Source organism: Schistocerca cancellata, chromosome 7 (assembly GCF_023864275.1).
Source record: "Schistocerca cancellata isolate TAMUIC-IGC-003103 chromosome 7, iqSchCanc2.1, whole genome shotgun sequence".
Taxonomy (NCBI): Eukaryota; Metazoa; Arthropoda; class Insecta; order Orthoptera; family Acrididae; genus Schistocerca; species Schistocerca cancellata.
Genome location: NC_064632.1, coordinates 609,344,962 through 609,358,815, shown reverse-complemented (window position 1 = coordinate 609,358,815; position 13,854 = coordinate 609,344,962). Strand labels below are relative to the sequence as shown.

Sequence of the window (13,854 nt, the reverse complement as noted above, 5' to 3'; positions counted from 1 at the left end):
ATGAGAAGAGTGTGTTATTTACGAACAAAAAAAGCAGCAGTTTACAGAAGAGAGTGTTGTAATAGCAGTTCTTACTACACTTGTATCGGATGAAGAGGCATCATATGAACAGGCATCAGAGGAAGAAGCATCAGATGAAGAAAATGATAGTGCCGTGGCAGTGAAGGACGAAGCAAAGTCACCAGTGGCGGATTTCCACGGAAGCAGCGGTTCATCTTATCAGCCATCGTCTCCAAGAAAACAATGTTTTCACAAGGCTATCAGGCTGATGCATACAAGATATGGAAAAACAGCTAAGTCAAGCAGATGGAAATGTTGATCCTCGCCGCCTGTGTCGTCTTGGATTAGCAACTGACATAACACCGTGCCTAAAAATTACAACACTGTTGTCACAGAAAAGGAAAATAAAGTGCAAAACTGTGTTGCAGTATCTGAAAACAGGCTAAAACAATGTCATTCATCAAACCCAAACAAAAATCTGAATTACGTGATCATACTGTAGCAAAGAGACAGGAAAATGCATTAATACATGATCCATAAAATTTAAATGTAAGAAGAAGATTGTCTGTTGCAAAATAACCCATAAAGTTAGCAAGCGCTGTTGGCTGAATGGGATGTCGATATTCGACAAAAAGCTTATCAGTTCGTGAGAGAAATCAGATCTGTCATTGAGGAAAAACTTCTGTAACCAGATCAAGTAATTAATGCTGACCAGTCAAGATTTGATAGAGAGTTACGATCTGGACGCAATCTCGCAGTGAAGGGAAGCAAGCATGTCATTTGTGCGGTTGGATCCATGGCGGTAACTACTCTTATATGGTAATGTCTTGCATTGAGCTGCTACCCCATACGTACCGGAGCCCAGTGCCCATTTTCCTGGAAATATGAATATAAATTTACCGAATAAAGCTGCTAATATGACGAAGAGGGATTTAAAGGTCTCCCTCGAATAAGTAATGTGGCCAGATATACAAGAAAAAACTGAAACCCTTCCCTTCTTTCCTTTGACTCCTGGAAGGCCAAAAGAGATGACAAACTACAGAACTCTGCAGTTCCTGAATGCGTTTAATTCATCAAGAAGCTGATTCCAGCGAAGTGCAACCTGGCCGATGTTTTCTTCTTCCGCCCATACAAAAATTTTATAAAATTTATCACAGATGCAATTATGGTATCTTCTGACAATTACATTAACATATGCCATAGAGACCACTTCTTACGCCTTCAGTCGTTTGTGTATTCCCAGTCTTCGGCCGCACGATTCTCCAACTTTATCAAATTTGCATTTTTTCAATGCGGCTGCACCACAGACTTTCCTGGTGTTTTTCAAACGCCCTCGGAGTACTACTTCGAAGAAGGGTTAACGGAAGAGTGTTTCCACGAGAACTGTGGCCAAGCTGCTTTCATCAAATGTGCACACTGCGAAAACTGTGCACGCATTGGTCGTGCAGTTATTGCTCACTTGCACATTTTTTGCCTCCGATAGTGTGGTCGAGAAGGTAAACTCTGTTATAGAGTGCTTCCTGCCACATTATTGAGTATCTGTCTCAAAAAATCGTTTTGTGTAATAAATCATTCATATTTACAGTATTCCCATCGTAGTTTTGACGAGTCATATTTCCTGTTGTAATAGTCCATAGCAGCTACAACTTTTTTAGTGTTCTTATATTCTGTTGCTCTATAAAGTCCGCTATCTATCGAGGTAATTTGCGCGACACCATATCGTGACCTTCCCTTGTGAGTGGCGTGTCAGTATGTTTCGTTTAATATTAGGGTTGCATGCCTTAACTGGCAGATACCTGTCGATGTTAGTTTTAGCATGACTTGTGTTGTTTTATTCTCTGCAGCTGATAGCCTAACCAGAATGAAAAACGTACACCTATTTCGTTTCCGACGGCAGGGGATTTTGTGTTCGGCGCCGAGGCGGAAGACGCGGACGCGGGCGCCAACGGACAGGTGCGCTTCTCGCTGTCGGTGTCTGCGCCGGGGGCGGGTGCGGAGGCGGCGCTGCTGGCGGTGGAGGCGGCGACGGGCGTGGTGCGCGCGGCGGGCGCGCTGCCCGCCTCCGGCGAGGTGCGCGCCACGCTCACGGCGACGGACGGCGGCCGCGAGCCGCGCACCGCCACGGCCGAGCTGGTGGTGCGCACGCGCGCCGCCGCCCTCTTCCCGGCGCTGTCGCTGGCGCCGGCGCAGGCGCGCGTCGCGCTGGCCGAGGACGCGCCCGCCGGGCAGCCCGTGGCGCGCCTCGCCGCCTCCTCCCCCAAGGCGGGGCCCGCCGCCGCCATCTCCTACGCCGTCGCCGGCGGCAACTTCGGGGGCGCGCTGCGCGTCGACGCCTCCTCCGGGGAGGTGAGTGGAGCCCGATTCCATTTCGAGCCAATTTTATACAGCCTACGCGACCAAAATGACGAATATTTCGTCTTTGGGTTGTAACTTCGAGAAGAAACTCGGCGCAACGGTTGAGGGAAATACCGTAGCTGAATCGACAAGCCACAACACAGACTCCATTCATTTGTTTCAGCCCGCTAGTGACCGTAGACTAGCGTATTACGTATTGTACGCTGGTATTGTTGTCTTGTTTTTCGCGTGTCGTTAACTCCGCTTGTTACGTCTGCTTTCGTGCACAAAAACAGTCCGTAAGCTAAACTAGCGATGTCTGCTCACGAAGTCCGGCTAGGTTGGCAACGAGAAAAACCTGTCAGAGCTCATTGAGTTATCTTTGACGAACGTCGTTTCAGCTTGCTCCCGGCGGTCACCACGCCGATTGTCTTCTAGGAGTCCGCAGATACTTTATAGTAGCTCTGACTTCCTTTTTAAACTGACTTATGTATTTTGTTTTTAGCTTGATTCTAATTATTTTTAATTTATGTTTTAAAGAGGTGCTGACATACATTTATTCACGCTTTCAGCTGTAGCGCTCGCAATATTCTGTGTTCTGTACTTTCACAGTTGGCTAACATGCGACGTATGGCTATTGTTGACGTTTCACAGTGCCACGTGCAAGAGTACGTAATTCCGTTGTTGATTTGTGAACTAAAATGTTTGTGTAGCATGAGCAAGATATGAATGAGTAATAGAGTTTGCAAAAAGAAGAACCCGTCGAGCAGGTACACAAGTAACAGAATAATGGCAGTTCCTTGAGATTATGCTGGCAGTACTATTAGCAATAATAATGTTTTATGTTAAGAAAGATTATTTCCGATACACAGTTTTGCACTTAATCTTCGTGGATCTGAGGACCAGAATTCTGATCCAACTCACATTATTCAGACACTAATTCAGAATCTGCATACGGTCACGAAGACCTTTTTTTAATAGCTCAGTTTCAGATAGATCTCTGGAAATTGCGTTTATTATGTCTTTGAAAAATTTTGGTAGAATAGTTGTGTGTATAAACATGGCCTGATCCGTGTATATGCACGAAGTATATAGACACAATTCATGTAATGGTTTGACATCTGTGATCAGAATATATTAATCCCTGTGCTTTGAAGTATATGATGCTATTGTCACATATCGGTACCTCAAAGATAATATTATCGTCACGATTATACTGATGAATGAGCAATGCTGTATCATTGAAATGAGAGGAAAACTAATGCTGGAGTAATTCCGTGTCAATTCAACACGGCACTCAATCCGACCCACCCACATTTCTTTCAAACTAGATGCATTCAATGAACGAGTTAAGAGATGGAAAACCGCCAACTTACAGTGGTATATGGCAATTTCAAAGAAATTTACAGGCCTGCGAAGTTTGGAAATTGTGAAAAATTTACATTTGTCTGTCTCAACATAATTGACTACAATTCTGGTTGTAATTCTCATACAGTGATGATATTTATACCATTGAAAAGTTAATACATAGAGCTTTACATTGATATGTAACATGGCGGGTTTCTGAGAATTTTCTCATTTAATTGACCTTGATTATCTCAAAACATTCCACCTTCAATTTTTATGAAATATTTTACTGCCCAGTCTACTACCATAATTATCGGAGAGATCAAGATGGCACATCAAAGGCGCCATCACCAAAACATAAAAAGAAAGTATTGTGTCTGTCGCATTACACTAACAAAATGTTGGTAGCAGCTGCGAATGTATATTTTTTGGAGAACAGCAGACAATAACAGTCACTATTATTCAGACAAATTGGTGAAAATTTCTTGCTTTGAACAACCAACCAGAGATGCTTTTATTTCAGCCAGTCATAATTAGGTTGTTCCATTGGTGTGGCTTGTTTACTTAAACTGCAGGGTGCATGTGCTGTGAAGTAGTACATAGAAGTAGGCTAGGTTGTAAATGTATAGAAGTAGTTTGTAAAAAATGTATTTCAACTAAAAATTGTACTATTGAAATCCACTTAAAGAAGAAAGTCATGTGAGAGTACAGAAGAATTTGAGAAATGGTCGTTGTGGATGGTAAATAAGTGTGCTAACATATTGCTACATGGAAAAATTGGCTGCAAATGTATAAAGCAAGTATTATAAAAATCCACCAACTCCTGCAAATGTTGTCTCAGCTGCACTAGGTACTTCCTGAGAATATGTTAACTGAAGATGAAATAGCATCATATCTGTCACTGACGTCTTTATATGGTAGCCCTCAGTTTTTATGTGACTCTCCTGTAAGGAAAAAGAGACTTCAGTGTGAGAAAAGTACCCAAAGCAAAAATTGAAAGAGGTTGCCTCGGTATTTGAGTGTATTTATACGGCACAACTCGTAAAAGAAGAGTGTGAAAAAAATGGAGAAAGAAAAATAACAGCCCGACTGAAAGATAAGTTTCACAATACAGAATGTATGTGTTACTAAATGCGAAATGAATATTCCACTTCACATATCATGAAGAGCAAAAAGTTAATAGTAGAACATGGTATATTACAGACACGAAATTCAAGGCCAGATAAGACATGTTGTGGAAAAACTGTTCAGTGTGCACATGATTTTTACTGTGAGCATAATGTGAGCTGTTTGATGCTGGGAAGGAAAGACTATTTATCTGTGAAACAAAATGGAATTCAAGTACATAGGTAGGTAGTTAGTAACATGGTCAGTGGATCATTTTGTCTGATGGATCATAATGATGTGAAACAAGTCATTGTACATTCACATCACTAATTAATTTGCACATATGGTTACATTCTGAACATTTCTTTAAAAAAATGTGAGTTACTAATTACTACCCACCACATTTTACACTTTACAGTAACAGAAATTCTTCTACGGAATAGAAAGAGTCATCAAGAAGGCAATTTCTCAGTTTGTTATTGAATTTTGCTTTGCCATTTGTCAGACATTTTATATCACTGGGTAAAGGATCACAAATTTTTGTTACAGCATTGTGCACCATATTTTGTGCTAAGGACAACCTTATATGGAGTAATGAATGTCATTTTTCCTTCCGGTATTGTGATTATGCACACCATTGTTCCTCTTGAACTGTAGTGAATTGTTTACAACAAACTTCATGAGGTTATAATTATGCTGTGAAGCTGTAGTCAGACTACCCAACTCCTTAAACGGATGTCTACAAGATGATTGTGGGTGAGCACCACATATTATTCTCACAACACATTTTTGCGCAATGTAGACCTACTTTGTTAAAAATGAGTTACCCCAGAACATTATCCTATATGACGCTATTGAATGAAAACATAGTGGACCTAAAATTGAACATTGAGGAATCCCATATGTGATTTATCCCCTGTCTGAATTATGTCCCTGAATTACTATGTAAAACTTTCTGCATTATTTTGGTTAGGTGTGACATTATCTATTGTTAGCTATAATATCAATCTCGAAAATGTTAATTTATCTAAGAGAATACTGTGATGCCCACCGTCAGATGCCTTAGAGATATCTCAGAAAATACCAGTCAGTGCTATTTTATTGTTTAATGCTTGTAAAATCAGGCAAGTGAAGATGTAAATGGCATTCTAAGTAGAGCAACCCTTCTGAAACACAAACTGTGATTTGCTAAAGATAGTATTGTGGAATACATTACCATCTAAAAAATTTTGGAGAATGAAGTCAGCAGTGAAATAGGCATTTCTCTTATCAACTTTCTTAAAGAGAGGTTTAACAACAGCATACTTCAGTCAGTCTGGAAAAATGCCTTGAGTTAATGATGCGTTACATACAAGGGTTGACTGAAAAGTAATGCCTCCACCGTCGTAGCTCTTCAACAGTTGGCAGCATTGGTATGTGACAGGTACTAGCTTGTTCCGTAGTGTCTTCTCTACAGCTCCAGTTGGTGGGAAGCCTTAGCATTGCATAGTTGCATTGTTACAGTGTAAAGTATGGAACCCGCGTAGACGGTCGGTCAGTGCGATTTAAGCAACGTGCAGTCATTGAATTTTTGACAGCAGAAGGTGAATCACTCAGAGAGATATTGCAAGCACAATCAATATTTCACAAGAATGTGTGGGTCATATTCTTGCTTTGGTTGGCTATCGGAAGATCTGTGCACGATGGGTACCGCAGATGCTGACTCCTGAAATGAAAATGCACACACTTGAAATTTGTCAGGAATTCCTCACGCATTACAAAATTGAAGGTGACACCTTTCCCCACAATGAAAGACTATCTGCGGGGACATCATTATGCTTCTGATAAAGACTTTGAGAGAACTGTGAGACTGTGGTTGCGGAAACAGTGTCGACTTCTTCCGTGATGGTTTCAGAAAACTTGTTCATCGTTGGCAAAATGTATCCAATTGGCTGGTGATTATGTGAAAAAGTGAATATTGGAAATTAAAGATTACATTCTAAGGATTATTTCTGCATTTTTATATGAAAATATTCCCATCCAAACTTAATTAACAAAGGTGGAGGCATTACTTTTCATTCAGACCTCATATTATTCCAGATAAGACGGGCCTTATTACAAGGGAACAAATTTTTGGTTCCCTATTGGAAACCCCATCAAAACCAGATGAGTTTTTGTTTTGGGTAGAATGTATAATTTCCTTAATTTCAGAAGAAGTTTGTGTTACATTCATATGACTGAATTGTATGAAAGTTACATCTTCAACATACTGCTGTGATTTTGCTGTGGAACTGTTTGTCCCTGTGTTTTATACTATATTTAAGAAATTATTATTAAATGCACTTGGTCACTGTGAATCATTTATTTCCATCCAGTTCAGTAGTGCTGTTGTATTCTTCTGTGGCTGGTTGTCCTTGCTCTCTCTCCAAAATATTCCAAATTGCCTTAAGTCTGTTGTCGGAAGTACTGATTCCTGATATTATCTGCTCATTCCCTAATTTTTTAATAGCCTTTCTTAGTACTTTTGAGTAGGAACACTTCACTTATTTTTCAGACAATTTTTAAAAATAAGAAAATATTTTTTTATTTAGTAACTATTTCAGTTTTAACTCATAACTAGTAACACAGAAGTCATATCAAAATTAAAAAAATAGTAATGAATATCATCAAAATGTCGGGGGCACAAAAAACATTGTGTCATTACTAATATTTCACAGAGCACTTATTCACTTCCCATGGGACACTGGTGTTCTGTGAAACAGTTTGGGAAGCCCTGCTCTAGAGGTAGTGTTGCCACTGTTGCACTTTCACTGTCTGTAAACTCTGATTAATTTTTCCTACATGTTGTCAGTTATAATTGTTGAATGTCAGGATTCAGCATTGTCACTTTCAGTGTCTGTGTCAGAACTGCTGGCATCAAATACATTATCCAAATGCTACACAATTTCTGAATCAGATGGACCAGTCACTAATAATTGTACTTTCTTTTTTAATTTAATCCCCAATGTTTTATTCTACAGAAGGTATTAGACATTTCTATTACTTTATTAAAGCAGGTATATACATCTTAAGAACAACAGAATATTGTTGAAACTATGAATGGATAGAGTGAAACAGTACTGGCTGTGAAACAAACTTTCACATAATTTTCTGTGATAAAATTTTAAAAGGAAAATTGCTAATAATATATATTATGTATTAATCATCCATTGATCATCTGATAATGATAACAGTTGTCTTAATGTTACATTGAAAACAAGTAGCTCGAAGATAGAAAATGTAATGATGAGGATAGGGCAGGTGATTGACTTTGCCTTCACTGGAGGATCCGTCCCAGCATTCACTTGAAATTATTTAGGAAAACCTTAATCGGGATGACGAAATAGAGCAAACTCTAATTTTCTGAATATTAGCACTGCCTAAATAGGTAGATCCCCATTGTGCAATGTTCTCTTGTTCATAAACAATTTGCACGAGATAACTTAAACAGTGCAAAAATGTTTTTTTTTTTTCATCTCTATACACTTATCACTACACACACTACACTACTGACACCTGCTGGTGACTCCAGTATGATGAACATTTTGTCATATCCTTTGCACTCTCTTTAGTTTGGTCAGAAAACTGACTCCAGGACCATAAACGTGCTACTACGCACCATGCACATCACCATGTCCTCCCCTCTGTCTGGAACACTGAGTCAATATCCCTCCATGATGAGCATGATGTTGAGCTGAAGAGAATTATTTTCTTGTAAAAAAATATTACATATGATGATCTACTGTAATGTGACAGGATGTTGCAGTTGTCCTCTTTGTTTTTAGCTCGCCCCTACTCTGAGTTTTCTAAGTAAGCTTTAATTATGTAGTCTGCATTACTTATCAAGTATGATGTAACTGCCTTTTTATGTAGACACACTTTTGTAATATTTTTCATCTCCTTGGGAAATTTATTATACAATTTTATTTCCTCATAGAAAATACTGTTTTCAATTTTTATTTGTTTCTCATGGTAAATGCAAGTTCCAAACTGGCTCTGATTCCATGATTATATACAGAATATTAGGGAAATATTAATGTTTTCCATGATAGGAGCAACAAATTGGTAGGTATGCTTATTTGGTGCAGCTAGGATATGCAGTTTTTTAAATTTTTCTTTACAGTGAGCTTTACTAATATTTTTTATTTTTCTTGTGGCCCTTATCTGCAGTTTAAAAATCATGTCCAAGTTTTGTGCCTTTGATGCTCTGAAAAGACTCTGCTAGCTAGGAACTGAGTTAATGTAGAAGTACTATGTCACCTCAAGACAAAGTGATGATAAAAGCCTGAGAGCATAACAAGCTGATTACATTCCTTCTTCTTGTATCATCGTGTGTTCATTGCATGTTACTTGGCAATGAATATTCATCCCTAAAAACTGTTGTGTATATCACAGTGCCTATAGCTTTACTAATGATGTATAATGTGTGTTGTTTTCTCCCTTTGTGCTGAAGTTCATACTGTTTGTTTTTAACATGATCAGTCTTAATTTGTTACATACTGTCCAATTGCAAAAGTCCTTGAGGATTTCATTTGCTTTCTCTTATAAGAACATTTTGTCTATGTCTTATATTGTCTGGAAAGCCATTTAAATATATTACGAACATGTTTGTATCCATATAGTGTCGTTAGGGATACCTAGGTTTATATGTTTCATGTCTGAAAGTTGTTTTAATAAAAATTTATTATCAACAGATAACCACCTGTTTTCTATTCCTCTTACACATAGCACTTCCAGCTTTTAGTAGTATTTTATGGTGAACAGTGTCCAAAGCACTGGGCAACTCTCAGAATATATCTCTAACACAGTTGGCCTTATCAAGGGCTTCAAGTAACATTTGTGTGACCTCTGTAATGGCTGATATTGTACTTCTCCCATTTTGGAAACCAATCCGTGCCTTGTTCAAAAGATTGTGTGTATTCATCTAACTGACTAGTTTATCTTTCATGACTGACTCAGTTATTTTTTAGACTGCATACAGTGTGAAACTGGCCAGTAGTGTTAAATACTCTTCACATTACCATTCTTCAGTAAGGACACAACTTCTGCAGGCTTTATTGTGTTTGTTTATGGGGCTTGTATGCTGTTTATGCATGTATTCAGGAAGGAGACTGGAACTTCATCTATGCTCACCTGTGTCTTTTAATTTCTGTAGTGTCTGCCTGACATCAAACTTTGACATGGAAGAAACATCATTGAACTTACTGTGTAAGTCATTGTGTGTGCTACATGTGTTTTAGGAAGGTTTTGTTGCAACTTCTCCACAATGTCATTTACAGAGTTTGCTTATTCCAGAGTATAAGAGTCTGAGCAGACTTTCTAATACCCACAGGTAGGGCTATCCATTATCCATAGCTGCTGCTCTTGAAGTGGCTACTTTTGGAAATGTATCCTCAAAAATTATTTGAAGAATTTACATAATATGGAGAACGTAGCACTGACATTGTTCTCTATGTGTACTTCAATCCTGGTTTGACTTTCCAATGCCCTAAAAGCAGTATGTATATTTTACATTCCAGGAAGATCATTTTGTAGGCCTCAGTTTTGTGGATTTTAACAAGAACGTCTTTTGCTTTATTATCTGACAATAATGATGAGTGAGGTCAAGATCTTTTGTAAATACTGTACCATTTTCCCTGTTGATGATGTAGGGTCTAGGACTTACGCTGAATATTTTGGTTCCGAAAGTGTTCAGAATATATATTATTATTAATTTCACCCATAACATCTTTGGTAATATGCATGTCTCTGCATATTATTGTGTTAGTTTGGTGGCTGAGACTCTTTCTTGGACTTAAGTTAATTTATTGAAGAAAATGTCCACATTATCATTAGGTGAGCAGTATGTGTATGGAATGATTACCTTATGGATGTCTAGCTTTGCTAGTTCAATGGTTGCCAATTCAAAGTATCTTTCTACATTAAATGTGATCACATCTCCTTAAGGTTTAAAAATGTGTGCCACATCTTGATATAAATACCTTTTCTCCCACCCTTTATGATAATTCTGTGGTATCAACTTGTGCATTCATGTGACGCTAGTACTACATGCTTCATCTCATTGTCTAACAATGGAAAATCCAGGATGGAATAATGACAGTATTATGAAAAAGATAGATTGCTACTCACTGTATAGTGGAGATGTTGAGTCACAGACAGGCACACACCAGTGCTCTGTAATGCTTACCACTGTACTGCTCAAGGACTGTAATTCAGCTTCGAACTGGTGGACTTTATTTTTTGATAGAATGCTTATCTAGATAAAGAATAGCTAATTCTGAGAAAATGTCCATGGTGTATGTCATGATTTCTTTTTCTCTGTGTGAACATGTTGTACATTTTCTCTTTTGTATACATGTTGATGAAATCTCTAAGTAGGTCAACTCACTTGCAAGGGAAGCCTGTTATGATTTTTCTTAAAAAATGCATAGTCCCTTTATCCCTGACAAAAGTTATTTGACCATGAGTGGCCTATACCCAACTGCTATAGTCTTATTCTCAATATCATTGTCCTATTCTTACCAATCCTGTTGAGGTTCGGATCATGCTTAGTGTGACAGCATCTCTCAATAGTTAGAACTGCTGCTCCTCTATCAGTCTGTTCCTATTACATAATTTGAAGCTTTAAGAAAACTCCCCAATATTCTCCCCTCTATGTGGTGCCCAGTTGAAACCATTTGCTACAGCCCTTACAGTGAATACCGTTATAAACTTCCCTACTTCAACTTCCTCTGTTTTCTGCTCTTGGTGAAATAAATAAATTGTTATAATAAATAAAAATAAAAATATGTAAAACGAAATGAATAGTTTGTGATGTATTATGTTTAGTCCATTCCATAAGTACGTAACCTCACAAGAATGTGTCAAGTTTGCCATTAGTGCGAGTTCAGTAATGTCAGTTGTCTGTATGTAAATGAAACATTAGAGCAAAGCTTCACATAACATCACAGAGATTTCAAATCTTCATTTTTGTGACATGAAAAAAAAAACACTGTTGTGGATATTCATAGCAAAAGTACATGTAAAATACATGCAGATGTGCACACTTTGTTAAGACTGTGAGTTCAGTATGTAAACAAATGTGAGACCTAGATTGCATTTATTGGAGATTCAATGTACAAGTAAACCTTCAATAGAAAAAATATTAACTATAATAAAGTATTACAATGCTGAAAGAAGATAAAGAAAAGATCTAAAATATGGTCAGAAAACATAGCACGATGAACACTAATATCACATTTTGTCACTCAGCAGGCATCTTGCCAAAGTACTGTTTTAGAAGGATAAAAATCTAAATAAACAATTCATACTGCACCTTTATGATGACATACTCATCTGATTGGAATCCACTTATTTTATAGAGGTGTGCCCACAAGAAGGTGTGGTGTTGCATGGTGACAAGGTGTAGTGTACCACATGACACTCGAACCAATAGTGCCATTCTGCTACGTCTTCAGGGTGTGCATAGAACATTTAGCATGTCTGGACCAAGAGGCACGGGACAAAGGTGGAGTGCACAGTAGTAATGCTGCGTAGTGTTCTTCATCTCTCTCTGCACAGAAGCGTCACACAGCTATCTTGTAACATGCACAACACTATTACATGTTCCAAGTAAAACATGTGGTTACTCTGAGAATGACGAATAGTTGAACTGATAGTTCTGCAGAGTGGAGTGTGTGGAATGAGATACAACTGACATTCACATGAACTACTGCGCATCTTATAAAGTAACAGGGTTTGAATGGATGCACCATATGAGACATAAGGTGTGGCTAGAGCTCCATCCGTATCTTGATCAGCTACTAATGGCAAATAAGTCTTCCACAGTACTCACAGCATATTATTCCTGTACTGAGATTCTTTTATTACAAGTGGTTGTTTGGTTTATATTTGACAGCCCCAGAATCTTTTGCCTGCAGAGAGGTATTTGTGTGCCATTTGCCACCTATTTTTTAAAATAAAGAACAATTGACACTAGATGCCATCAGCATCATGGAATGGAAGGCAATGTCAATGCCAAATGTGTTCTCACTAGTTGGATGTCGACATGACATAACAGAGTACTGAGTACTAAGTGGTGAAAGAGAGGTTATGAGAGACTGTTATTCTAGTAAAAATCAGATTATAGTAGCAGCATTAAGGAACTAGCATCATTAGCAGAGTTTATCAATGACAAAAGCAAATTCGTAATAGACATACTTGACTGCTTGATGAAGCTCATAAGGAAAATTCTCCATGTTTAAAACTGAATGAATAAGAACAGTATTTCCCAAACGAAACCCACATGAAACAATATTTAGAATTCAGCTTGTAGTGTCTTTTTGATCATTTATGTATTTTTTTCTTCCTAAGAGACAAAGAAAGTTAATAAATGTGTGTTTCATCTTGAACAATGCTAACACTTTCCATATTGAAACAATTTTTATTAATTAATGTTTTCTGTCTGTTTACATTCTTATTCATGCACAGTGTAGGCTTTTTCTTTGTCCAGGTATTGCAAAATCTAATAATTTTTTGTTTTCAGATAATTGGCCTGTCTTTTGGGAGAACAATTTTAGGAAAATGTTATGTTATGCAATCATCTCAGTCTGTCATGAAAACAAAGCAACAATAAAATAAAGATTATTAAACAAGCCAACACAGTGAAATTTGGTTAATGTCCCCTATTACCAAGTGTCACCGCCATAGCCCTTGTTAGTGTCAGAGTCAAAACTTTATACCCAAGAATCCATTCTGTGCTGTTGATGGGGGCACCATAAACTCGAGCAATGTTCATGTGCAGATAAGATGTACATGTAGCTCTCTGAGTCCTTTGTTCTGTATTATACAGGTTTCCAAATCATTGTGCTTATTTAAAGAAGTCACAGAAGGAAGTTCTACTATTAACACATCTATGACATGGAAAATGATTGAAAATTCAAAATATGGTGCTAGAAAATTAAAAAAATGGAAGTTCATCTGTAAAGATATTTTAATGTGTGCTCAAAATATTCTACAGCAGAATGTTTTGATAGGAAGAAGTTTGTGTGTGTGTGTGTGTGTGTGTGT

At 37.9% G+C, this 13,854-nt stretch overlaps 1 protein-coding gene across 1 annotated transcript in view; it reads left to right on the top strand.

Moving 5' to 3' along the window:
* The window catches only part of LOC126092940 (cadherin-related tumor suppressor-like), a 518,310-nt gene that overhangs the window by 318,306 nt on the left and 186,150 nt on the right, over nucleotides 1–13,854 (top strand). Inside the window, exon 12 of the mRNA XM_049908671.1 lies at nucleotides 1,898–2,346. Within this exon, the coding sequence (XP_049764628.1) occupies nucleotides 1,898–2,346 (449 nt within the window). The remainder of the gene's footprint in view (nucleotides 1–1,897; nucleotides 2,347–13,854) is intronic.